Genomic DNA, 27,686 nt, shown 5'->3' with positions numbered 1-27,686 from the left:
TTAGTGATTCCGATAGATTGAACGTAGTAGTCGCACAGATAAGGCTGTTTCCCGTAATCGATTTTATTTCCTTAGTCACCTCGTACAACGTCCATGGAGCATCACATCTCATGGCACCGCAAACCTACGCCTATTTAAATTAGTTTCTAAATAAGCGTCAGAATGTAACCTTATGCCCGCATGTTTAGCGGCCGTACAGCGCGCGTACAGCCACGTCTCGGAGGTCGGGAAGGCGTTCTTATTTCCGGTTCGGCGAATGCGCCGGCAGGTTTCCGGCGACACTTGGATAATGACGACTTGTAAATAACACCGGCTCTTGTGGCCCGACACACAATAGAACATTTTTTGGGACGATCTCTGAAAATTATCTGCAGCGTTTTTAAAAAAATATTGAAACAGGGCAGAGCAGTGCAGATAGTGAAGTACTTCTTGTACCTAAATTAGTATCTTATAAAACAATAAACTGAACTACTAAAAATACATTGTTGCTTTTAAAGCTCATTGGCCTGTAACTTGCTCGTTTGGATCTCGTACATAAATCTATTATCGAAATACAGAGAACAAATTGACAAAGGCTACGCCAACCTCACTTCAAGCATAGTGCCTATTTTTCTCACAAATAGCCCACGTTGATGAACTATTCAAAAATACAAAGACAGCTGACTGTTATTTATAAAAAAAACTGTCTGTTATGACAAGGTAGAATATGCAATACATAAAAACTACAGCTACCTTAAATAGATTTTCCAAGTGTAATTTAAATTATATAATATGTAACACAAAATATAATAACAAAATATGGAAAAATGCAGTAGCGTGGAAGGAGCATGTCAGCATTAGAGAGCGTCATGCCGTTTGCCGTGATGGCATACGACTCGGTTTAACTAAGCCTCTAATAAAAGTCAATGATAATAAACAAGCTATTCACTAATGAAATTACACCCTAAATTATAACCGTTATTTTTTCCCCATTCGTGTGAATATAAAGTTAAAATATACCCTTAATTACATAAGTAATAAATTCGTGTTCAACTATTTATCCAACAAACTTTGCTTAACAGCTTAGAACAGATTTAAATCTGACTTCAAACATTTATAAAGACGTCTAGGTCGGCGAACCCCTTCTCAATTTGCCCCTGTGTGCTAAGGAGCGATTATCCTCGCTAATTTAAACTTTTACGTTCGTAGAACAGGTTTATGTATTTCTTGAGGTTAGCAGCAGACAAACGTTAAATAAAGCAATCGCTTTCTAGTTTAAAATGTAATGAAAATCTTTGACTTTGTCAGTTAATTACATAAATTTGGATATTGAATTCGCTTATTCAGTTCCAGTTTACTTTCTAAAATATGTGTTTAAGAATACGTAGAAATGGCTTCAATTCAAACAATTATAATCAACTACATTAAGTAAAGGAAAAAACTGTTATAACCTCTATAATAATAGCTATGTATGAACTGTTACGTATTTTAACTCAAGTTACTAGGCTTGCTGAATACAGTAATAGGAGGTAATGTGTGTAGACTTCTCAATCAGCTGTGGTTTTCGCACAACAACTAAAATAAAATCAAAAGCCATGAACGCTTTCCCAATCACTAAATTAAGACCGTCATTATGTGATGTATAAGCTTATGAAAAGTGGTCACAAAAAACCCCTTTGTCGCACCCCAATTTAAATTTTTCATTTGATTTTCATTTCATTTAATTTATCAAGAAGTTTAACCTGTTATTTTCTCTTTGATCCAGGTTTAGGAGCCTTGCCAGGCGTGGGGGGGAGTGGTGAGATGAGAGCAGAGCGGCCTTACTTTGACGACGTGTCGCCTAGAAATGTGTCATCTGTCGTCGGTCAGTCAGCAGTTCTAAGATGCAGAGCAAAACACATAGGAAATAGAACAGTGAGTATCATAAAAAAGTACGGACTAAGACATGATCATCTTTCTGAATTGATAAACATCCACTACCAAGAACTTTAATTTCAAGTACACAACCGTCTCTTTGAAATCAGCGTAAAACAAACAGAATTTCTTCAAAGTCAATCAAATATTGTTCGAATCTATGAAAATTCGGTAGATTATCGATATCGTAAATACTTATGACTTTTGTTTACTTGAAAACATAGACCTCTTTAAATTTGGGTAATATAATTTGACGGCCGATTGGCGTATTGGGCAACGACCCTGCTTTCTGAGTCCAAGCACACAGAGCCTAGGTTCTACAACAATGTTTTTCAGGCTCTGGGTGTTTATATTTATTTCAAAAGTACTATGTTATTCATAAAAATTATTCAACAGTTGTCTAAGTACCCAGAACACAAACGACGCTTTTATTTTCATCGTTCGGTGTCATCTAGAATCAAAGTCAAAATTTAAAACTGAAGCTACGAGGGTTCCAAACGCATCCTGGTCTAAGAAGAAGGCCACAACAAACTTAGCCGGGTGATAGGGCGGGATTATTAGAAGAGCAACCTGGTTAGAGCTTCATAATTCAAACCCAAGCTTTTTTATCAAACGTAGTACTACTAGATTGTTTATTAACATTATGCCAGAAGATGACCATGACTCAGTATGAGAAGGGCTTAGGCCTTAGTTCACCACGTTGGCTAAGTGCGGATTGGACGACGCGAAACCTTACCCACGAGGCTATCATGGATGGGCTCCAAACCTCGGCTAATGCAGCCAACTTACAGGTCAACAAATTTGTCATGGTACCTGCGCCCTAACCTAGCTAGTTAAAATAGATTGGAACTTATAAGTTAGGCAGATGGGCGCAAAAATAAATTCATCCATCTCATTATGAAAATACTAAAACACTAAAAAATTATAAATTTTAAAAAAGAATCCCAACAATTGATCACTGAGCTTGTGATCTCCATACAACTTTTCAAAGTGGGACAAGCCGTGACACCGTTGCACAAAAACAATCAAAAAGTTATGTTTCTTGATTTTTTTGAAGTACGGAAGAAGCGCGTTGCGGTGTATCTGTACTTTGTACGGCGCTCCAGGGAGCCGCAGCGCCCAGGTTAGGATGCCATAAGCTATAACTCGCAAAAGAGAGCGAGAGAGAACGAGATCTGAGAGGGCTTATGGAGCATCATAATAAGATTAAGTCATCACCAGATATTTAAATACATAGATGCGAGAAATAAGGCTATATTAAACGAAAGTAATAATCAATTCCGGGCAGAGCTCCGTACATTTATATAGGTAGGTAAGATAAATGAGGCTCGACGCGGCGGTGTGTGAGGTGGAGATATTAATTGATTCTGTTGATTAAGTTACTGTGACCTAATTAGCTTAGATGAGCGAATGAACTGAGTGTAAGAGAAAATAATTAATAATTATTTGTAAGATTTCCTTGTCTGGATACGCTTTGATAGATATATATAGCACATGCTAGCCCTTGACGGCTGGATATAGAAATATAAATAGTATTTATTTACTTGAGTATGTGTATAGAATGTAATTCACATAACTTTCCTTTGATACACCATATTGTACCTTTTGGCATGCAAATATACAAATAATTTACTGCAATCACAATGTTTATGAGTAACAAGAATTAATAAAGTTTGAATGTACTACGTACTGTCGAAATACAAATTAAATTTAATTACTTAAAATATCTGATAACCTGTTTTATATATAGCATCCCGATTTGAAAAATAGTTTGAAATTATACATTTCCACGACGGATTGCTCTGCAATTAGTATGAATGCCTTGCACGAATGGTTTTGACTTGAAAAGTTAACTGACTTACGAGTTACATATAAGAGTTATTTACGATTTTAATAATAAAATAATGGAAGTTTGGATTTATTGCTTATTATTTTTACATCTCGCGGGTGTGCGGCAAGTAGGGTTTCCAGCGCCAGACTCTGGTGGCTGCCATTGGCGGGGAACTCTCGCTGTGTTGTGTGTTTTCCATGCTGAGCAGCAAGAGCTCTTAGGAAGCTGTGGCTTGTGATTAGAAGGCGGCGGCCATTTGCCGCTTTTAGTTAGGGTACACCTTTAGAGGGGGGCGTCCCACATAATCTCCTGCTGCCCAAGAGTTGGAGGTTTTACCACCACGCCAAAATTCAAAAGAGGGAATTACTACCACTTTGCTTGTTTCTTTTACCAATATCATTTTTTATCCGTGTTCCGGTCTACAGCAATGTTGCGTGGAGCCATCTGGCGTAGTTGCCGATGTCATCATCATCATACCGAACCATAACCGGCCCACTACAGCACGGGTCTCCTCCCACAATGAGAAGGGGCTAAGGCCGTAGTCCACCATGCTGGCCCAGTGCGGATTGGTGGACTCCACGTACCTTTGAGAACATGATATAGAACTCTCAGGAATGCAGGTTTCCTCACCGTGTTTTCCTTCACCGTCGAAGCAAGTGATATTTTTAATTACTTAAAACGCATATAACTTAGAAAAGTTAGAGGTGCATGGATTCAAACTCGGCCCCCCAAAAGCGGAGTCGAGCTCCTACCCACTGCGCTATCGCCGCTTTTAATGTTACAGGCAAATGAGGCTCATCACCTACGTCTGGGGTTGATGGACATAGAGCGACACTTTGTAAGAGGTTTATCTTTCATGCCTGGAAAATTTACACTCTGTTTACAGGCGTTCGCTTTATCATCTAATTGGTCCTATAAAAGAAAGCCAAATTTCTCTTGCCTAATATTGCTTCGCTGTGGAGGTATTCACCTGGTAAACTAGTAACCTTTCGAACACGGCGCGGAATAATAAACAGAGCGAGGCGGGAACATAAGTGAATATTACTCTAAATCGAAGAAGCCTCCCGTGAATCTTAATTAATGTTCTTACAACTAGATCTCCATGAATTACTAGCGGACCCGATGACTCTACATTATACTGTATATTACTACCCCGATTTACGACTAGGCTTATATTGATTAATGACCTCATAAAACAGCCGAGATGACCCGTGTTGAGCTCACTAAGCTTATCTTCATCATGTTTTTCTCATATAATTATAATCTTTATAAAGATCGAATTGTTGGTAATCCATTCTGTAAATTCTACTTATATAAAACTAAAGTATCTGTTTCTAATGTTAATAAAATAGCATTTAATAAATATACTTTTTATAGCAAAGTTTTAGCAAAGTACGTGAGAAAAATAACCATTTTAAAGTTTCGTGTCTGTATGTATGTTTCAGTCAATCTCTAAAAGGGCTGGTTTTGACTTAATCATCTGAGTAGAAATCCAATTTTTTTTTTATAGAAAGCTGCCCCAAAAGTTATGAAATAGGGGTTGAAAGACTATATAAGAGGTCCATTATTTTCGAGTTATTGACACTTTAATTCATAAGGTAGGTTCCTCTAAGAATGGTGGTATCCGCACAAGTAAAAGTTTCTATATCTAAGACTGCATCATCACTTCCCATCATTTACTTTACTGTAAACAAAGGCTACACACAGGTGAATACAGCGTTGGTCGGCCTCCAACGAGGTGGAAAGACGACATCAAACCAGTCGCTGGGAGCCCTGGGAATCTATGCTCAGCAGTGGGCTTCAAAGTAGAAGGGATGATGATGAGTCAAAGGCTATTATTTAGTGGAATAAACGATACGTTACCGCAAAACAGGAGGAACAGAACTCAGGAGGAATGGGTGAACCTGCAATGCGACAGTAATGTTGATGATATGGTTCACATCTTAATTTTAAAGGACGTTGATAGCCTAGTGGTGGTAGTGCCATTTTGGAGTGATTGAGTTTAATCCCCGTCACCTCGAACTTTCGGAAGGAAATAGAAGAAAATGAAAACACCAAAACAGATGCAGAATACCGAACGCAGCTTTATCACTTAGTAGCAGTATCTGTCAGTCAACCTTAGGATTAGGAAAACACCAGTAAAACACTGCCAGCAAACTATATCTTAAGGGAGCGTTGAGGCCTGAGAGCACTTATAGAAAATTAAAGGAAAGCCGAAGCCTTACCCACTTGGCTGTCACCGCTTCATAGTCATAATTCATAAATTGGTGAAACGTTTTTTTTTGTCTAGGCATCACCTAATTCATAAGGCATGCGATTTAAGCATTTCCTACGTTTAGTGAAACAGCCGGTAATGAGTTGAGGATGATGAAATTTATAAAAAATAATCAAGTAGGTACTCGAAAATTTTGCTGTAAGTTAAGTTTGAAACTTATTTAAAGTTTTTTTATTCTCATCTTTATCGCCGAAGGAAGTTAGGGATTACAAGTTAAATTGGAATTTAGGACGAGCCCTGTACAGCGGCTGACCTTGGGCGGAGTTGGACCAGACTAATTTAGTTAAATGTTATTTATTAACACTGGGGCTGTGAAATAGCAGTTTCAAAAGGGTAGACAAAAAATATTGCTCAGTTCTTGTTTGCTTTTTTGGATATTAAAATCTTAAATTCTTAACAAATGAGCACTGTTAGAGTCTCAAATCTGGTTGTTTCAGTTACTAGGCAAGGAGGCAAGTAGACTGTGGGCAAAATAAGCACAGATAATATACTCTCACAATTAATATTTCAAACCAAAACTATGTAAGAAAACTTTAAACTGTAATTTTTTTCAATATTAAACCAGAACCAATTATGGAAATAACAATAATTTACCTGAGATAATCGTTAACTCAAAAAGTTTATAAATATTTAAAAAAAACGTGTTACTGAGCATGTACAAAATACTTCTCTTTTTAAATTTAATGTGACCTTTCCTTTATACAACGATTTTATGTGACATTTTGGCATATTCTTATTATATTACTAGATGTGACTTGCGGCTTCGCGTGCGTTATTTAAGGGACCTCACGTACTACTACGTAAAGATTTTTCAATCGTACTTCTAGTGCCACCTATGATAGTAAGTACAGATATTAAGTTACAGTTTTATCATAAGTAGGTATATAGACAAGACCCGGTAAGTTGCGCTGCAATTAGGTTCTAGGTTTTTTTAAGATATTGAAACGGTAATAACTGATGTCGTGCAGACGAAGTTGCGCGGGTCAGCTAGTAAGTCTATAGATACCAAAGCCATCTAAAATCCCATACCCTTTGTATAATTTTAATAAACGTTTAGTTTATACCTAAACGTAAATTATATTTTTTAATTTGAAGGCCCAGGAGAAATTAGTAAACAAATTCGTTCCTTTGTTGGGTTTTTGTTTTTGAACGTAATTAGAATGAGCCTTCGTAAGCCTGCCTCGTAATTAAGGAAGATGGAGCATCCAGCCTCTTTACAGCCCTTCAACATAATAAAATTAAGTAACAGATAAGATTTTTTCTTTCACTCAAACCGGGCATCCCATTGTGACGTTTATATGCGGACGGTATAGTCTAATTTTGAATTTAATTGAATGCAATTTATCTTTGAATTCACTTTTGTTACTGACATATTTGTTAAGAAACTGATATTATCATCAGCTTTAATTAGTTAATTTATGATGCTGGGCACGGATAGGCTCATAGGGGGTGGAGAGGGTTTTAGAGTATAGACCCACCATGCTGCTTCAATGCGGTTGGTTGGCTGTAATAATTATTGACACATACTATTCACAATAACTGTGTAATAGTGTGTTTTTTTCCCGGATTTAAACTAAAACCTAAGGGCCTACAAGTTGAATCCTTAGTATCAGTATTAATTGTCCCAAAAACATTGCCCTTGAAACCCCAAAAAGGACATCGGGTAATAATTCATTCCGGACAAAACATTATAATGCATCGCGGGACATGTCACAGAGCTATTTATTTCCCCGGAATGGGTTGTAGATCCCCCACCATTAATATGGAGGGCAGTGGAGCGGCTCCGGGTGGATATCGAGGCCCAGTGAGGAGATCGACGTTGAAAAATGACATTTCACGGTGCAGGTGCTGACATAGGTTGGAAAGGGTTGTCCGAGGCTATTTAGAACAATTTTTCGGCGTTACGGCTGACATGATTTATGCTATTCGGCTATTGTAAGGAAATAATATTCGACTCAGTCGGCGTCGCGTGAACTTTATAAAACTACTCCTATGTGGCGACATGATTTATTAATTTATCACCCGCCTTATTCCCCGCTATCCCATCCCATCGGTTCTGAAATGATGACATATATTTAACCGACTTAAAAAAAGGAGGAGGTTCTCAATTTGACTGTTTGTTTTTTTACTGGATCACTCTGCAATTATAAACCGATTTTGATGATTCTTTAATTGTTTGGTTCGTTGTACTTCAATGGTGGTGCCATTTTAATGTGGTAAAGATTTATTGAAGGCATAAGTGCACCAATATAAACTGATCACACTGTATATAACTGACTTCTTTATGGCTCTGAGTTTGACGATTTTGTCATGCCCCTTTTGCAAAATTTACTACCATCCATTGCTGAGTACTATGACTGAGCCGTCTTTTTTGGCGCAGGTGTCGTGGATGCGAAAGCGGGACCTGCACATACTGACGTCGCACATCTTCACCTACACGGGCGATGCGCGGTTCAGCGTGCTGCACCCGGAGCCGTCGGACGACTGGGACCTGAAGATAGACTACGTGCAGCCCCGGGACGCGGGTGTGTACGAGTGCCAGATCAACACGGAGCCCAAGATCAACATGGCCGTCATGCTCAGTGTTGAAGGTGATTGTTCTTTATATTTTCCACGATCTCTTTGGAGCAGAGTGACCTCTAAGGTTCTACAAACGAGTTCCCGGCAGGTTAAATTTAAAACATTAATTTCTTTTATTATAAGTATGGATAGTTGTAAGCACATTTGGAAAGTCAAGTCAGTCTGTTTGTACTGAATCTTCCTGAGATTTGAAAGGCAGCTTTATCGAGAGGAAGCTGGAAAGATACTCCTTTGCAACAATTATTATTTCCGATTTTCCTCTGGTCTGGTTTGTTGGGAGGCCGTTGTACCGACGTACCGCTATTATTGGTATGGCTTAAAACTGCCATAACCTGACAGGTTAGTCTGCTACTATCTTAGACGGCATCAAAACTTACCAAGTAAGATTTAATTGTAGGTCTAAGTTGTAAAGAAATTAAAAAAATAAATAAAGTTTGGTGCGGGGATGAAAGAAGATGTGAAATAACCAGCGCCATTATAAAATCATCATCATTATCCTATTGATGTCCCACTGCTGGGCACAGGACTCTTATACCGCAAGAGAGTCGGTTTGAGAACGGTCGGTCGGTTTTGAATTCTTTAACAGAAAAAACAAAATACCTTACAGTTGTTGGCCTGAGCCGGGATAACAATATATTCTAAACCAGCCAATGAAGTGTTATCTGTTTCGCGCGACATCGGCCGCCTTTTCTAAATCTATTCTTTAATTGCGCGGGTTATAGTGTTAATGTCAAATATTTTATTATTTGAGCAGACCCATTATATGGCACTTTTGAAGCTTACACACAAAATATGTTCATAATAGTAATATGATGGAGATAATTACATTCGTCAAGTTAAAAAACCTACGAGGGTTCCAAACGAGACGTTTGTAATATTATAAAATTATTAACATTATGTTTTCATACTAATATTATAATGGCAAAGGAAAACCTGCATGCCAGAGAGTTGTCTATAGGTATGCGCAGTTTCACAGCTAAACTGATGTTGGCAAAATTTTGCATAGAGATAGCTTTTTGTCCCGGGAAAACAACTCCCGTAGGATTTTTAACAAAACTGAAACAATAGCGGACTGCAAAAGCTAGTTTTAAGTAAAGTGACCGTCAATTAGCAATAATAGGCAGGACTAGCCGTCCTTCGCAATCAACCATGGAAGATAGACAAAGTCAAAGTCAAAAATATTAAATTACACGGTAGTGAGATGATGGTGATAACTATATTCGTAAACTTAAAACTAAAGCTACGAGGGTTCCAATCACGTCCTCGTCTAAGAAGCCCACAACAAACTTCACCGGGTGTTTTTTTTGTTATCACCATCTCACATTGTCTTTTAAAATTATTAGAAGAGCAACCTGATTTGCGCAATAGTTCACACCCAAGTTTTTTTATCGATTACGTAGTCCTTTATACTATAATAGGACTTTTCTATAAGCTTACGTTGAATACACACTTTGAACTTTTAAACACATACAAATGCTGTGAAACAATTCTGTCACTCATTATTTTGGTGTAACTTTAACCGTTTAAGCATCACACAAATAGGAAGCTTTTAAATGGATATTTTTCCTGGTTTTGTAAAAAAATCCATTAATACTCCGCTCCTATTGGACGTAGCGTGATGTTAATTCAAATTTGACGGCCGATTTTCGCAGTGGGCAGCGACCCTGCTTTCCAAGTCCAAGGCCGTGGGTTCGATTCCCACAACTGGAAAATGTTTGTGTGATGAACGTGAATGTTTTGTTTGGGTGTTTATATGTATATTATAAGTATTTATGTATATTATTCATCAGTCATCTTAGTTTAACACAAGCTACGCTTACTTTGGAGCTAGGTGGCGATGTGTGTATCGTCGTAGTATATTTATTTATAATTTTATTTATTTCAAGTAGGCTTACTTTGTAAGCACTTTTGAAATGTCAAGTCAGTCTTTTTGTAGTGACTCTACAACTGATTCTGCAGGCAGATTCCATTGAGGAGAGCCGGCACGAACAGAAACACAGGAGATTGCTCTTTATCAACATAATTTTACAGTTAAAAAATATTTAGAATTTTTCTATCTAGAGAGATGAGAGCGGAGCGACCTGCTTCCAAGCTGCCTTGACGGTATACAGCATGTACCATATTGTTCGATAAATGGACTATCCAACACAAAAAGATTTTTCCTTATTCGAACCAATAATTGTTTAGATTAACGCGTTAACCAAGAAAACTCTTCAGCTTTATAATATTAGTGATGATACCAAAAACTTTGATAACAAAATACTAATCCATAAATAACATATACAGAGGAAAGCGTACCCCTCCAGTCAACCAGATATCTCTTCTAGTCATCCTAGACATTTCATGGTAATTAAAACTCCAAAGACAAAGTGTCGCAAACGTTCACAGTGACGGTAATCATGGAGCGTGAATATTACGACTACAGTGCCGGGGACAAATTCACAAGTGTCCTCATGAAATGTGAGGAAAATATCTTACATACATCTCCGTCACCGGGAGGGAGTAATGCGCGGATACAAAGTGGCTGGCATTACGCACGCCTACGTACACCCGGAGGCATATTCCCTTAATCACAAGTTATTTTTATGAATTTTTAACCGGCTTTCGCCACGACGGAATATGTTGAATCATCGCGTATGTTTTTGCCAGCAACAACAGACGTCATCCGTTTCTGCTATTGGATAGAAGCAGGCACCGTTTCGCAGTAAAATGCATAAACGTGTGCAAGCACTTTTGAAACGTCAAGTTTGTCTGTTTGTAGGAACCACCCTCGTCCACCTACAGGTGAGTACAGGGCTAATTTATAGAGATTCCTGCTTCGTATTTTCTATATATTTTTTTTTATGTACTCGGGGCAGCGGATTCTGAGGGCTCAAAATGATAGCACTAAAGTAGTATATCTAGAAATTGTGGCGACAGTGCGGATTTTGCCGGGAATATTAGCAACGATCTTGATGAATAATTGAACATCTTTGCAATTTTCGCTGCCAACTTAACACCGCGACCGTTAAAACTTGATGGCTTCCATAAGGCAACGATGCTTTTTATTAAAATGAGTCGCTTCTTAATTAACTTAAAATGTGGCACTAAAATTTTAAAATCTTTTTTAACCTAAAAAGTGCTACTTAAAATAAGTATAAGAAGCACAATTAAGACTTAAAAAAGAACATGCCTTTGAGTTCCGGGTTTGATTTAAACCAAATTGTAGTTTTGTACTTGGAGACTTGTATGAAATATTTGACTTTGATTTTGGAAAGTAATGTTTCTATTAAACTTTGTTTTAAAGTGCAAGTTCAAAAAATGCGCCGAGATTTTATATATACTACGACCATACACATGTCGCCATCTTGCCAGGTGAGTGATGAATAATATACATAAATACTTATAGAATAAAGGTAAACACACACACTGAAATACATTCATGTTCATCACAGAAACATTTTCCAGTTGTGGCAATAGATCCCACGGCTTTGGTCTCAGAAAGCAGGGTCGCTGCCCTGCGCCAATCGGCCGTCAATTAACGATAAAATTTAATTGTTAAGCGATACCAGAATAAAAGACATTTTTATTATATTTTAACTTACTCTAAAATGGTACAAATGTAAAAATAGATAACATTTCGCAAAGTTACAGCAAACTTTTAGACATAATCTGCTATCCAAGAATAAATAATTTTGTAACAGAATTCAGTTCGAAGTAATCCCTTGTTTGGAGGTACACGCTCGGATGGTCATTAATAAAATACCTTAAGCCAATATTCAGCGCAATGAGATAGGTATTTGATAAAGATATTTAATTCACATTTAAGCTTGATGGAATTGTTTGATCTATTTCAGGAATTTGTTTGATTTCAAAATCAAATCTTTGTAATGGAAAATACTTAATAATTTTTTTCTATTGTTATGGATCTTAGCTCCAAAAACCGCTCCTATTGACGAAGTTTGTGCCCAGCAGTGGGCGGCGGTTAATTTACTTCGTTGGGTTTTGCAGTAGATTAGGGATTATGTAGACATAACCTTGTAGGGCTAAGATTTGAAGAGAGAGTTATGTCTACCCATTGATCGTCAATCTCTATAGAAAAAATACGAGTAATGGGTAGGGATAACTATCACGTGGTGGGCATGCTAGCTCTACTGAATCGACATTGACGTCACATAAAATATTATGAGAGGGCGTGTCAGTTATTTGAAATAAGCAGTATCACGGAAATTGGCATTTCCTGTGCCTTTATTATCAAGTTTACTTTATATATCCACGATTGGAACAATCTTGATATTTGATCTACATCTTTAAAGTTTGCGTTTAGTTTGTCCAATAAAAATTTTAAATCGATGATCTTCGCAGATAGAGAACGGAAATCCTCAAAGTACATCATACGGATATATTTACCAAACTGATTGGTTTCCGCAGTACCCAAAAGTATTTTCATGATATTTCATAAAAACTCGAAGGGGTTTCCAATATTAAGGGTTTATTTTACTTTTCTCAAGGTTGAGCTGAAACCTTTTTTGTTTAAGTACTTGGAAATAATATCTTAATATTTTTATTCAAAATTTAAAATATGCGAGTTATTAAATAGAATAACATACAATATAATACACTTATTTACTAGTATGTTGTTGTTTCGAATTCAGTCATTTGTGAGTAGATAATTTTATTAGTTCACAAAATTTTTTCGAAAAAAATCTAATTTATGTTTTTTTGTTTATTTCATTATCCTTGTTGCTCTTTTAAAATGAATATATGCTTTTTATCGGTAATAGCGTAGTGGTAGGTTGTAAGGCATTTGGTTTCACTTTCGGTAAGCCGAGGTCAATGCCCAGCACCAACATGTAACCTTTCTAGGTTATGTGCGTTTTAAGCAATTAAAATCTAACTTTCTTCAACGCTGCAGGAAAACTTCGTGAGGAAACCCTCATGTCTAAGAGTTCTCCACATTGTTCTTAAAGGTCTGTGGAGATGCAAACCACATCGGGTCAGCGTTGTGGACTACGGCCTAAACCCTACTTATTTTGGGAGGAGATCCGTACCCTTTAGTGGGTGGGTAATGGCTGATGATGTTACTCGTACTACGTAAATAAAGATATACTTTGGTGTATAGAAGTATCCTATATGGAGTGTAACAACTTTCGTGTACAAATTTCTAAATGCAGAAATTAAAGTTCTAATTTTTCAGTACTTGTGTAATAAATTTACTGTAGGTCTGATAAATTAAAGAGCTGTCGATGGTATAATATGAACACAAAACTGTCAAACTTATAATTCCCCCTTTTTTGCATCAGGAGTTAATCAAATACATATCTCTAGAAGGTTAACTTTATCACGTTTTAATACCAAGGCTCATCGAAATGTTCCAACCCTTTTTTATATCGTCCTCAAATCAGACATGCGACCTTCTTGGTATCACAGACCTCTATAACATTAGAATAACGACATTTGGATCCACTTTTTTGGAATACTTTCCTAGTTGGCGTGACAAATAAAAAATAGATCACATTTATTTGGAATACAAATCGAGTTCTTCTTGAACGGTTAATTTTTTTGTCCCACTTCTTTATGGCCAAAGTTACAATATTTTAATGCGCGTAGTTAATTAATAATCTAACAACCATAATGAGAGATATTGATATATTATATATTATATAATATGATAAATGTAAAAGTGTGTTTTTTACTCTGTCTGTTTGTAATCACGCAAAAACGGCAAAACTAATTAGGATGAAATTTGGTATGCATGTCGTCTATGGGATTGAGTATACGCTTTTATAATATGATTCATAAGGTAATTTAGGATATATGCATTGGTTAAAACACATTTATTACTATACAATTGATGAATTTCTTTATTTTGTTATATTCTTTACTTGGAAGCATTCAGCTCCGCTTTCATCTCTCACAAGATAGAAAAATGAGTGTTAAAATGAAAAATGTAAACAGTTAATGCTGGAAAAGGAATAGAGCAAGTTAGTTGCTCTTGATTGGAACTTGGTAGAGTCACTACAAACAGACAGACATGTTTCAAAAGTGCTTATATTAGGCCTTTTGAAATAAATTTACTTTGAATTTTAAAATTATCACCAATTGAGGTTGCAATGAAGGGCAAAATTATAGATATCTTTAAAACAGCCGCCTATTAGAGCCCACAGCTGAGCATAGACTTTCTTTTTAATGAGTAGTTAAAGCTTGACGAAACCCTATTAAAAAGTCATATTATATTATAAAAGACTACGTAATCGATAAAAAAGCTTGGGTGTGAATACTTCACTAGATATTTATAACTTTGACTTTGAATTGGACACGATGCAGGGTTGCGGATATTTTCGGTCGAACAATTGTAAACCCGAATCCTCAAAATAAAAGAATGTTGCGCTTAAAATATGCGCGAAATAGAAAACCAAACCTGTTTTAGAAATCTTTTAAACAGTTACCAAAATATGCAAATGTATTTCATACTTCAGCAATGTTAACAAACTGAACCTTGGCATATAACATGGAAGGTATTCTAAAGAAAATTACTATAATATTTTTACCTAAGAATAAATTTAACATGGCCTGTAAATAAGCTAAATAAGCTTAATTAATATTTGCGTAAAATATTACATACTTCCATGCTTACAAAATCCTAACTGTTACACGCGACTTCGTCCACGTTTGTTTAAGTTTTAGAAAAACCAGCGGGAACTCTTTAAATACCGTGAGAACAGTCTCCCGTGGGAATTTTGTAAGATAAGAGTAGGTGGTTGGGCCAACTGAGCCACATACATGAAGGTAACAGACAAATAAACAGACAGAAACATTTCTTCACTTATAGTTTCTTTCTATTCTGTTATAGAATGCTAAGTCATAAATGTATGAATTATCATTTGACTACTGGATTCAATTTTATTTCTTTTAGCAAAAAACCCTGCCCGTCACTCAGGTTAATATGGAGGAAAACGCGTTTATGTGGTGAACGCAGTTTTGAAGCAGGGGAAATTAGGGAATTTATAATTTATGTGGTGTGGTCTGGTGAAAAGCTTTGGCCGCTGCTAATAACCACCCTATCGGCAAAGATGTGTCGACTAGTGATTTATTGTTTCGATATCTACTATGTCGCGGAGAAATCGACGAATTTAACGTCTATAACCCTAACACATAAGGACGCATCTAAGACTGCATCATCTCTATTTGATAGAAGCGTTACTTTGCGGAAAGCAGGAGAATCTGTATGGTGTAATCTATAATTTCTTAATTCCTTATGCTCCACACTAAACTTATCTTTGGCAATGTTACTTGACTTAACACACGTGACTTAAGCATTTTCATTGTAAAGTCAACATCTCCTGAGGATGCGCCGGTTTGGAAGTGAGTAGAGGGTACATTGCCGTGCATTGGTGTGGATTGAAGATAATATTACACCATACAATTTCTCCTGCTTTTTGCGGAATATAACAAATTAAGCTAAATTTTCATAATGCATCATTTCTTACCCCCAGTTGAGATTGCAATCAAAGACTAACAATAAAAAATAAAAAAAAAATACTGCCCTACATTTATACTGGGGAATAGAAAATCCACACGCAGAAAAGTACACTTATAAACTTATAATCTTTACGAAAATCAACATGAAATATTTCGTGTGCCAAATGTACACTTTTTATCTTTCCGTGCTAGTTTTTCATCTTCCTCGTTTGTAGTAATACGAGAGTCATTTATCAGTGCACGCTTCACTACCAGATATATATCAAGCGTGCCTCTCAAATTCTGCTCCAGCCAATTACAGCGCTTGTTATGCTGAAAAATGTTGGACGGTAGCGAAATGTGCATAAATTTCATACGCAACTGTAAACCTTCCCGCTATCATGTTTCGTCCTTTCATTACGGAGCTTTATTTGCTTTATGTTATAAAATTCACCAAAATTTAGGTTTTTCGTGTGACTTGAGTTTACTGCTTTTAGTCTTAGTGCAATAATGTTTGTTAAACCCATAGCCGTTGTTTATATAACTAGTTATACATTTCACATTTTCTTTTATGCACCAATTTTAAATTTATTTGCATAATATTACAGGAATTCGCGTATAATTTATATGTTGTTAGTTTTGTCTAATAAGTTTGTTTTATTTTACGTCTGTGCTCCATTTCATTAAACACATTATTAATTAAAAATCAGGCAATTTACAGATTAATATTATTTGTTTTTCTACTGTAGTGGAACCACTAAAATCAATTTTTAGATCAAAATTTGATAGAATTGAATATACAAATGCTTTTGTGGTGCATAGAATTCATAAAATTGTTCAAAATTAAATGCTGCAAGCAAATTTGGTAACAATGCATCCTTCCGCGCACAGCTATTAAGGTCATATTCTATTTTGTATTCCTCCTCCCTCCCTAAGCTGTTGTCTTGTGAATTCCAGATGAGTCCCTCACCCCGGCGCCTCAGCCACCGGTCCGATCCTCAGGTACTCTCAGTTCCTCTACTACGTTTTGTTTATTCATTAGTCCTCAATTAGCTTTATGTTTTATTCCTTAGCACTCTTTTTATCGATGTCCTGTAGCATTTTTGTTCGATGGGCTTTTATTTTCTTCGCTTGACAGCTTCGAAAGGGTTTATTTATAAATCGATGTAGTGACATCTTCGACTTTATTGTGAAATTCATTTAAACCTACTTCTGTTTATTTATTAGATCTTGGTATTCCAGGCAAGCAGACAAAATAGAAGGTCTAAATAATTTTATTTAAATATGATACTTTTCGTTTCATATGAAAGAGAATATAACAAATATAATCAATACAGCATCTGCTTGTAATAAAATTACTTGAAAGAAAGACAAATCAGCTTTTTTATTTGGTCTGCCTTGTCAACCAAACACGCAATCAATTATAATATTTACTTCATCATTGTATTTTCTTTGTTTTTAGCATTTTTCTGTTTAATATTAGCTGGCATTGATGCTATAAGCCTTATTAGGCATGACAAAGAAAGTCAAGAGTAAATTTAACTATAAATGTTACTTTAGGTAGAAAATATATCAGAATAATATCCTCCGGATAGACTGGATAAAATCCAAGAACGTACGTTATAAATTGAAGAGTTTCTCACCTATGTAAAGCATGCCTGAAAGTTCAAATATAGACAGAAGTGTACGTTTGAATCTTGAGACTTTACGGTTGACTAGTCTATAAAAGTGGTTGTAATTCAGGAGGAATTTGTGCTCTATTTCAGAACTGTAAGAGTGATTTTCGCTTGTTTCAGCGGCAGCTGCATCCATATGGGGCTCCCAGGATGTGTACGTGAAGAAAGGCAGTACGATATCTCTGACGTGTTCAGTGAATGTGCACTCGTCACCGCCTTCGAGTGCTTCTGTTTTATGGTAAGTTCGAGTTAAGCTTTCAATTTGCGCCTGGATTCAAGTTGTCAAAGTTCTCTCATATTGAGCGCTAGGAGTACGAAAAGAAGTGAACATTGTAAAATTTTGAAGAGTTTATTTATTTTACTTTATATTAATTTGCAAATATGATGTTTTTTCATCATGTTTAATTAATATAGAAGTATTCGTACTAACAAAAAAGTATGAACCTAGTACCAAAAAAATATAATCTCGTGAGCAAGGTCCAAGTATTATGATAGTTTTTCCTTTTCAGCTTTCACCAGATTATCGTCGTATGGAATAGTAATGTCAAAAATGATTGGTGCAATGATCGATCGACTAGCACTATATCTGGTCTATTAGCTTCCTTAATCGGTACGAAGTGTGGTTAGGTCTGACCTCTGTCACTCCAAAGTACGCATGCAGGATGCTCTCATTTGAATTCAAATTCAAAAATTCTTTATTCTTGTAGGCCTATCACAGGCATTTATGAAGCGTTCATAGATATATTACATAATTATAAGGGGATAACTTCGTTCGTCTACTTAAACCCAATGCTACGAGGGTTCCAAACACGCCTTGATCTAAGAAGAGTCCACAACAAACTTAGCCGGGTATTTTTTTTTGCTATAAATTGTTATCTCACAGTGAATTAATTTTAAGCTTTAAAGTAAGAGTAAGAAGCAATTCACACCCAAGCTTTTTTATCTTTAAGAAATCCTTATCATTATAATAGGATTTTTCTGTAAGCTTATCTTGATGGATTCAGACTATCTCATGCAGCGCACTACACCACCGATGACGCCCAAAGGCCGTAGTCCCTGTTGCCCCAAACTGGCCGATGAGAGCTATTAATATTATTATTATATATCATTTTGATTTTTTATTAATTTCATCATCGGCCTATAAACATGCCTCTGCTGTCAACAGGCTTCTCTGTCATAGGTCGGTTTAGAGCAATGGCCCACTGCGCTGGTAGTAGGTTTCATCATCATCATATTGTCAACCAATCGACGTCCACAGCTGGACATAGGTCTTTTGTAGGGAGTTCCACAATATACGGTCCTGGGCCGCTTGTCTCCAGCGGCTCCCAGCGACTCGCCTGGTGTCATCTGTCCACCGCGTTGGGGGCCGACCTACTCTGCATTTACCGGTGCGGGGTCGCCATTCCAGCACCTCCCCTCCCTAAGGGGTCTTCATTAAGCCTATATAAGCTATAGTAGGTGTAGTGGGCTTTAATGATTATTGTCGTAACCAGGTAATAATAACAACTGGGACAATCAGCTGAGGCACGCGGGTGGACACTAAAAACTTCAGGCTGGTACTGAGAACTCTAACGGAAAACCATAGAAGTCAATCAATCGTGACCTGTTCCGAGAATCGAAGTCGGGACTTTATTGCAATTTGTTACTTGTTTATTTCAGACTAAGGTCCATGTATTAGTAATTCACAATAAACTTAATGTAAGTTAATATATTTAATGTTACTACATACTAAAGCTGACATTCAGTGTGCTTTAAATACGCTATTCTGTCAGCTACAACTTTCAGAACAATATTGGAGCTGCTCTCGATCCTGCGTTCGTGGGCCGCCATTTTATTCCTAATAACTGCGAAGAAGCCATCAACTAATCAATTAGTGTCATTTTTATTGATATTCTTTTGACATATTTGATATTTTTATACTGAATAATGTTATAATTCATTACAAAGTGGATATAAACAGTCGACTTACAAAATTGTCATGAATTAGTGGCGTCTGCATATCGTTTGTGAAAGGTGCAGAAGTCATTTGTGGGATTGAGCATACGCTTTTATAATATAATTAAGGTAATTTTGGACTTCCCAAAGCATAAGTTTAAAGAATATGTTAAAACACATTTATTACAGCGAGGTTACTACACAATTGATAAATTTCTTAATGACAAGGTTGCTGTGAAGCATTCGGCTCCAATTTCATCTCTCCAAGGTAGAAAAATGAATTTTGAAATGTAAATTGTTGATTTTGGAAAAGAGCAACTGCAGAGTTTCTTGTCGGCTTCTTCTCGGTAGAATCTGCCTTCCGAACCGGTGGTAGAGTCACTACACACAGGCAGACTTGACGTTTTTAAAAGTTCTTATATTAGGCCTACTTGAAATAAATGAATTTTGAATTGTGAATTTTTTTGAATTTTGATTTGTATAAACTATGATCTGCATGTTATATTGTGACTAACATGTATACCTACAAAATATGTTCATTTTTGCAAATAAATAAACTGAATAGAATTGAGTCCATTAATTAAATTCACATGAGGAAATTAAAATAAAAACATTTCGAATACAACCCGTTCATCAACTAAAGTGCGTTTCAGCTAACGGGACCACAAAGCAATTCATATTAATAACGTTTTTCATTCACTGCAGCATATGAAATACCAAATTATAAAAAAATGGCTCTAAAAACTTATTATGAGTTATAATTTGACTGTTGCCTCAGCTGGTCACAAGTTAAGATGCAGTCTAAAGCATAAATGTCCTAACCTCGGAGCTATACGTACAGATCGTTTACAGATTCCGTGCGAAAAACAAAGGGGTAACGGTTGATGTGATGATGATGATGAACGGTTTTTTAAAAGCCATTTATTGAGTTTTCCTCTTAAGGATATTTTGAAGGTTCACAATTTTTTTTAAAGGGTTTTGTAGCTATCTAATGACCCTGAATTATTGGCCGTGTCGATGACAAGAAGTATTTCTGGGATATACCTATATTGTACATATCCGCTAATACAACTGTGCTAATACAAAAACGTTCTTCTAACCTCAGGGAGTAAACCTCTTATCTAATCTATCGTTATCGGAGCTTCAAACACTGATACCTCAAGTAACTCCATCACTATCATTTATTTCTAACTGCAGAGCACAGCTCTCTCCTTTAATAAGCTACCTGTTTAGACTTTAGTAGTTGGAAGTTGGTAGTATTTAAAAGATTCCTTTTTTTATATAGTGATATTGAAGGATAGGTAATATTGAAGTATAGGTGGAAAACCATTACCTATAAACATAGGGGAGCAAGGGACATACCCTTCAAGTGCTGCAGTACCTACAATTGTAATTACTTCGGCAACCACGCTCATCAGACCAGAACACAGCAATGGCTTAAATAAACATGGCAGTACTTCTCCAGACTGTGTCACAAAAAGCTCTAAGAATACTCTTTAGCTATATTAGCGATAATTTTTGAAACCGTTGGCTTAATGTTCTAAATGAAGCAATACCCACAACTTCAATGTTATCGCTCCAGTATGGTACAAAGTTTTGTATACAAACCCAATACAACACCATATAATACGCAACCCGATATGACAATCGACTCAAATATTCCATCTGTAGGGTATAATCACAATATATAAATAAAAATTAAATACTTTACATACATATATAACTTAATACCTTATTCCTTTACCTTGCTTACCTTGGGGCTAGATGGCGATGTTTATATTGTCGTCGTATATTTATTTATTTATTCTAATTTACCGATACTAATTTGGAAATACAAACATACATATCAACAATCACGAACTTACATTTATGATCGTACCTACCGGTGTAATTAAACCATTGTTTATACCGATCTCGCAGTTGAAACGCACAAAGTCCCAACTGGTTTTATGACGTCGTCGTTCGCATGTAGGTAGTCGGTGGACTAACCGCCTGCCGGCAGGTCGCTTTTGATTTCGTGCACCAGTCGTGTCGCTCAATGTAAAACGAATGTTATTGTTTTTCTTATCGGCTCTAAACAATATTGTAAATATAGAAGTAAAGTATTCCGTACTACAAGTGTGTTTAACATTTAATGCAAACCTAAACATCATTAGAAGATCATAACTGGCGAACCCATTCCCCATAAACTTCAAATTATTTGAGGTGGTTTCAGAGGTCTATACCATCTAAGCAACATGAAGTCACTCACTATGAACAATATTCAATCTCCGATTAGATAAGAACGTTTTTGCGAAGCAATCTCCATGTTCCCGCTTTGATCCCCGTATTCAATGGAAATCGTTTTTGAGACCTTAAATTCGGTACACAAACACGGAAGAAGTCAAATATTATAAATTGAATTGCTGTTTTCGCAGCTTTCTCCTATTTTTCTTTTGATTAAATTGGATATAAATCAAGATAACGTTACGTTCCCCCGAGATTGACCCGAGATAGATTACCTACTTGAAGCCAATTTGTATTTATAAAGCGTTAAGAAAGTACATGACAAGATTGCAACGAATCTCTTCAGGAAATTATTAATTTTCGAGATTACACCTTCGTATATTTATCACTAAGCGGTGATAGCCTAGTGGAGACCGAGTTCAAGCCTCGGCAAGCGCTACTGACTTTTCGGAGTGATGGGTGTTTTTATTTATGCCAATTTAAATATCACTTGCTTTATTCGGTGAAGAAAAACATTGTTGGAAACCTGCATGCCTGAGAGTTCTCCATAACTCAAGGGCGTGTAAAGTCTACCAATCCGCACTTGTCCAGCGTGGTAGACTACGACCTAAGCCCTTCCCATAGTTTTGGAATAGTAAAATTTTGGTCGATTCTTATTACTTAGAGCCTTCGAGAATGCTGCTCCACAGAACATTCTCGTTACTTAATTTTTTATGTGGATATAAGTGGTCAAGGAGTTAAGGAAAGTGCTGAATAAATAAAAGATAGTAAAAGGTACCTATTGGTAGTTTAGAACAGTTTTACAGTAGTTTTTCTATTTTGACGTACATGCAAGTACTGGATCATACGCTGATTCGTTGTTAATGCTATAAGCAAATAGTTTCACCCTCTTTTTCTCTCCGAAATAAACTAATAGGTCTGCCTCTTTTTTGAAGCGTATCTGAAACCTATCTCAAATTATATTAAAGAAATTACAAAAATAAAGTATGCAGTCTGCAAGAATGTTTTTATTATAATCATAATATTTATTTAATATTCATTCTTAGTTTTATATTAAACTAGCCAGCTCATTTTGTTGCCTCAAGGAAAGCGTTGGAATCCGTCAGTTTAAGTAGAATTTCGTTATTACGATATAATTGTGCTTATAACATTAAATGTGGTTTTTTATATATTATATTTTTTACCAGTAAAATCTATAGTCCAGGTTCTAGGGACCCACGTCTATTTTTAAATTTTGATTTTATCCTACAAGCTTCTGCCCGCGACTTCATCTGCGTGGACTTCAGAAATGGGTGTATAGCTTCGCTCGTTAACAATTTTTAACCATGGGACTAACTACTTGAGAGATCGCTATAGAAAGTACATGTCCTTTTCCATAACATAGTATATTATGGATACCAAATTTCAAAGCTATTTGGCCGCAGCTTAGCTCGTAAACAATTTTCAATTTTCCTTCGGGAACTACTTAAGGAATCGAGATAATCAAGAGCACGTAAAGTTATTTTCTCTTAATTTTGGAAATAGTCGTTAAAGCCCACCAACCCACATTGGAGCAGCATGGTGGGTCTATGCTATAAAATCCAGCAGCGGCCGCGGATGATGACTACTATTATACTTATTATCCTTACAAATTCATTTGTAAATTTGCCATAAATGTATGCAGCGAATATAACCTTGAGGCCATTTGAACCTCACTGTTTTGATGTGATACCATTTTTAGTTAAACCTTACTGTTTTCATCAGGTACCATGGAAGTGCAGTAGTAGACTTCGACTCCCCGCGCGGCGGCATCAGCCTCGAGACTGAGAAGACGGAAGGTGGTACCACTAGCAAGCTGCTTGTCACTAAAGCCGCACTAACTGACTCCGGCAACTACACGTGCGTTCCCAATAACGCACACCCAGCGTCTGTCTCCGTTCATGTTTTAAACGGTAAGAAACATTGTAATATTACCGACAAAGACGCATGTCTTAACGCACGCTAAACGATTTAGCGTTCCGGTACGATGTCGCGTAGAAACACTAGCTACAGTCGCTATAAGACAATAGGCATATACTAGAAGATTAGTTATTTAAAGCGCTCAGGCCGCGATTGCCAGTGAGTCGCAGGTTTAAATCCTGTCGATTCCGAACATTTTTATACGCATTTTAAATTTATAAAAAAGAAAGAATTATGTCATTCAAACCTGAAAATTAATTATATTAAATTTAAAATGCGAACAATTGTGATGACTTGTAGATGTTTGGATCGCTTTCCAGCGATGAGGCTTCGATTGTACAATTGTAATTCAATGTGTCCTTTATAATTTTATATTGTATGTGTTTCTTGATTTACATTAATTAGTTTTCTTTTTACTGTCCGGGTAAAGTATTTAAATCCCACGCGAAAATCTAATAATTCATCGTAACGATAACGTGTGTTAAAAGCGGTGTGTGCATGTTAATTTAAACACTAGCTATTGCTCGCGTTCTTTCTCCGTGTTCATTGTTAAGTTCATCCGTCCTTCGACGTTTCGAAGCCGCTGTCAAGTTGCCTGGTTGCTTAATTTGGGCTTAAAAGATGGAAAAACTAACAAACAAACACACTTTCCCATATTCAACATGTAAATAAAAACCGAAATAATACTTTACAGGCTTTAAAGGAACATTATCTACTGAGACTTATCCGTGAAAACGAAAACTTATAGCTTTTAAGTAAACTACTGCCATTCTTACTAAAACAAATGAGACACAGCCCTAACATCACATGCAAAATTAAAATCATATCACTTTATTAGCTAAACGTCGTGTAGCGTAAGTACTAAGCGCGTATTGGTCTTTTATTTTTAATATGGTTGTCATAAGTTTAAATGGTTGGAGTGGATAATTGAAAGAAAGAAAGAAAGAAAGAAAGAAAAACTTTATTTGGATATACACACACTAGAATTAAAATACAACTTAATAGTCTACACAACAATTATAGGAACGGTGTGATCCCAAAATGGTCTTCACTCAGCATGTTTGCAGTGCCTGTTAAGACACAGCACTGATCTTCCGTGAAGCCAGACGTGACTTGAATATGCTTCTTTTAATTTTTTTTTTTTTAAAAGGCGATTCCTTATTAAATATACTTATGCATCATTCAATATTATTTCGTAATTCTGGTACACGTTGTACATTATGATATTAAGATGGACGGATAATAATAAAGTTTTGTTATAGTATAGTGGAAGCAAGTGTAAACGTACAAATTCAGCGTTATGCAATTTTAATAATGAACTCGTGAACGAGTAGTAGGTTTACGCCACAAAGACCCTCGGGCGGTTCACGCTTGCATTAATTCCGTACATGTTCTACACCAGCACACCTAACATCTCTTCAATTTGTATCAAATTACTAAATTATACCTCCACAGCTAACTATTGTTGAATGAATGCAGAGCAAGGTCCTAAAGGTTGCAACTCTTCGTAATTAATTTAGGGCCTGTACATAGCTTTACATTGTTATGGTACACTACTGTATAACGAGTATGTATGTGAACAATTAGAAATTTAAAAAACCCCCACATTTAATATAGTGTACTATATTCTACTAGTCAAGCCGTTTCATTTGATACCCATATTGAGTGAGTTGTGAAAATATATGTAATCCGCAATCCGCTGTGGTGGCCATCTTGAATTTGAAATTTGTAATAGCGTTTATTATTCTACTTGTCAAGCCATTTCATTTAATACTTTAAGTATGAAAAAGAAGTAGAAGAAGAAGTAATAAAAAAAAATTAATCCGCCATCATGTAGTCGCCCCCTTGGACCGATTTTACCCAACTAGTTAAGAACACTCCCGAATAAATCATCTTTTACTACAACGATGACACATACAAACAAACACATCATATACCGTCCCGTCGAGTTTGCGTCCGGGCTAAAAATAGTCTATGTCTCTTACTCTTCAGCTCATAACCTATTTCTATTCAATTAATTATGCCGTATACGTGATCAAATTCAAGTTCAAAATTCATTTATTTCAAGTAAGCCCAGTTTATAAGCACTTTTGAAACGTCAAATCAGTTGGTTTGTAGTGACTTTATCACCGGTTCGTAAGGCAGATTCCACCGAGTAGAGCCGGCAAGGAACTCAGCAGATTGATCGATAAATAAAGAATGTTTAAGACTATTGTTACACACTAAATATTCATTAGATTCTAGCATCCGGTGTCCTTGCAGGTGAACACCCGGCGGCGATGCAGACCAGCAACCGCGCGTCCTCCTACCTCACCTCTCAGCTGAGCTGCGCCGCACTCACTTACCTCCTATCGTGCATGGCCTGCAGATGATCGCCTTGAGCTACCTGCGCCGGGACTTTGTTGAGCTATAGTACCATAAGTTCTATTATAAGTCTGTTGAAATAATCAGTAAACTTAAAATTTTCACAATTCATCTTTAGGCTGCCTTTCTAACAGAGATGTACGAAGAAGCAAACAACATAAATATCTAGTGAGTTCTTTGTATACTCATTGAGAGTACCGTGGCGTAAGCAAAGCCAAAATAAGACTCCAAACCCATTTGTTAATCTGCTGGAATAGACTCGCTGTAATATTATACTCATTATGGATATGTTGAAACTCCATTTTTACAAAAAGCTAAGAAATTAAAACAACGAGATCTTAGATGAAGCGCAACACAAAAATCTAGAATGGTCCCCAGCCATCCTTTTCAATCAAGAGAGAATAGCCATTTTCTATTCGTGTGATTGTACACACTGATATTTCTCTTATTCTCGCTCATCTCTGGTAGAAAAACGGCCTTATTAATGCTACTTTTTTGGGTCATATTGCAAATTTTGAAGGTTTGATACTTAGGAAAGTTACGAGTTCACCTTCTCATCTGCTTCTATTCTCATTTTATCTTCCATCTATATATTTTTTTGCTTATAACCCAAAAAGTAGTATTAGTGTTGAAACATCAATTAGATTCATAATTAATGACATCTTTTACTCTGCAGAAAAGTTATGGTAATTTATATTTTATTGTTCTGTTATTTGTTGTGTCATTCAATAAATGATTTAGCTACACTGTGTTTATCTACCTCTTACAGGGTTAGCATAGCGGGTACAAGAATCTCGCTTTTATATCGACAAATCCGTTTTCTAAATGTTAAGACACGAGTCAATAGAGGAGGGAAAGTTAAGATAATGTTGTTAAAGAACTTTTTGGTCAATAAGTGTTACTATCTGCACCACTAAGAAAGTTACAGATAAATACATACAATGGAGGAAGTTTAGTAAAAGGTACATTTAAGTGGCTTTATCGTAACCAATTTATTTACGTAATTTTTTTACTGTAATACTATTATACATTGCAAATACAAGTACTGCGAAAAACTAAATTCAAGTGTTTAGTTGAACCAAATTCGAATTGGATAAGTCATAGTCATTGGCTATCCAATTGAACTAAAATCCTAAATTAACAATAAATTGAAAGGTCTAAAAGTTGTACGAGGAAGTACTATTTTCAATACGGATATGTAAAAAGGATTGTAGTACTTTTGGATTTGTCGATTCAGCATTTAATTCACTGCATTGACAGCAGTATTTACTAGATCATGATAGCTGATTTGTCGATATAATACAAGAGATAGCGTTTCTATATCCTTATCGTCTCCCTTGTTCGCAGTGGCAAGTAGACTATTTATTACATTGAATTCCTACCACGAACCTGGAATTTCACTGAGCTATAAATAATATAAGTATCGTTAGCCTACTTAACACATTACAGCCACTAAAATCATAGTTAATGGCATTTTATCTTTTTCTTTAAATATGAATGAAAATTTGGTTTTATATTATTGTTTTGT

At 36.1% G+C, this 27,686-nt stretch overlaps 1 protein-coding gene across 1 annotated transcript; it reads left to right on the top strand.

Moving 5' to 3' along the window:
* Positions 1-798: 798 nt before the first annotated feature.
* On the top strand, positions 799-26,166 carry LOC120632912 (protein sidekick-1-like). Its single transcript, XM_039902950.1, has 7 exons — positions 799-829; positions 1,745-1,893; positions 8,380-8,590; positions 16,977-17,021; positions 17,816-17,933; positions 23,600-23,787; positions 26,057-26,166. Exons 1-7 carry the CDS (start codon positions 799-801, stop codon positions 26,164-26,166), a joined length of 852 nt encoding a protein of 283 aa, XP_039758884.1.
* Positions 26,167-27,686: the final 1,520 nt, after the last annotated feature.

The sequence above is a fragment of the Pararge aegeria genome, chromosome 20 (assembly GCF_905163445.1).
Source record: "Pararge aegeria chromosome 20, ilParAegt1.1, whole genome shotgun sequence".
Classification (NCBI taxonomy): Eukaryota; Metazoa; Arthropoda; class Insecta; order Lepidoptera; family Nymphalidae; genus Pararge; species Pararge aegeria.
The sequence above is the reverse complement of the archived record's forward strand: the minus strand, read 5'-3'. Positions and strand labels throughout refer to the sequence as shown.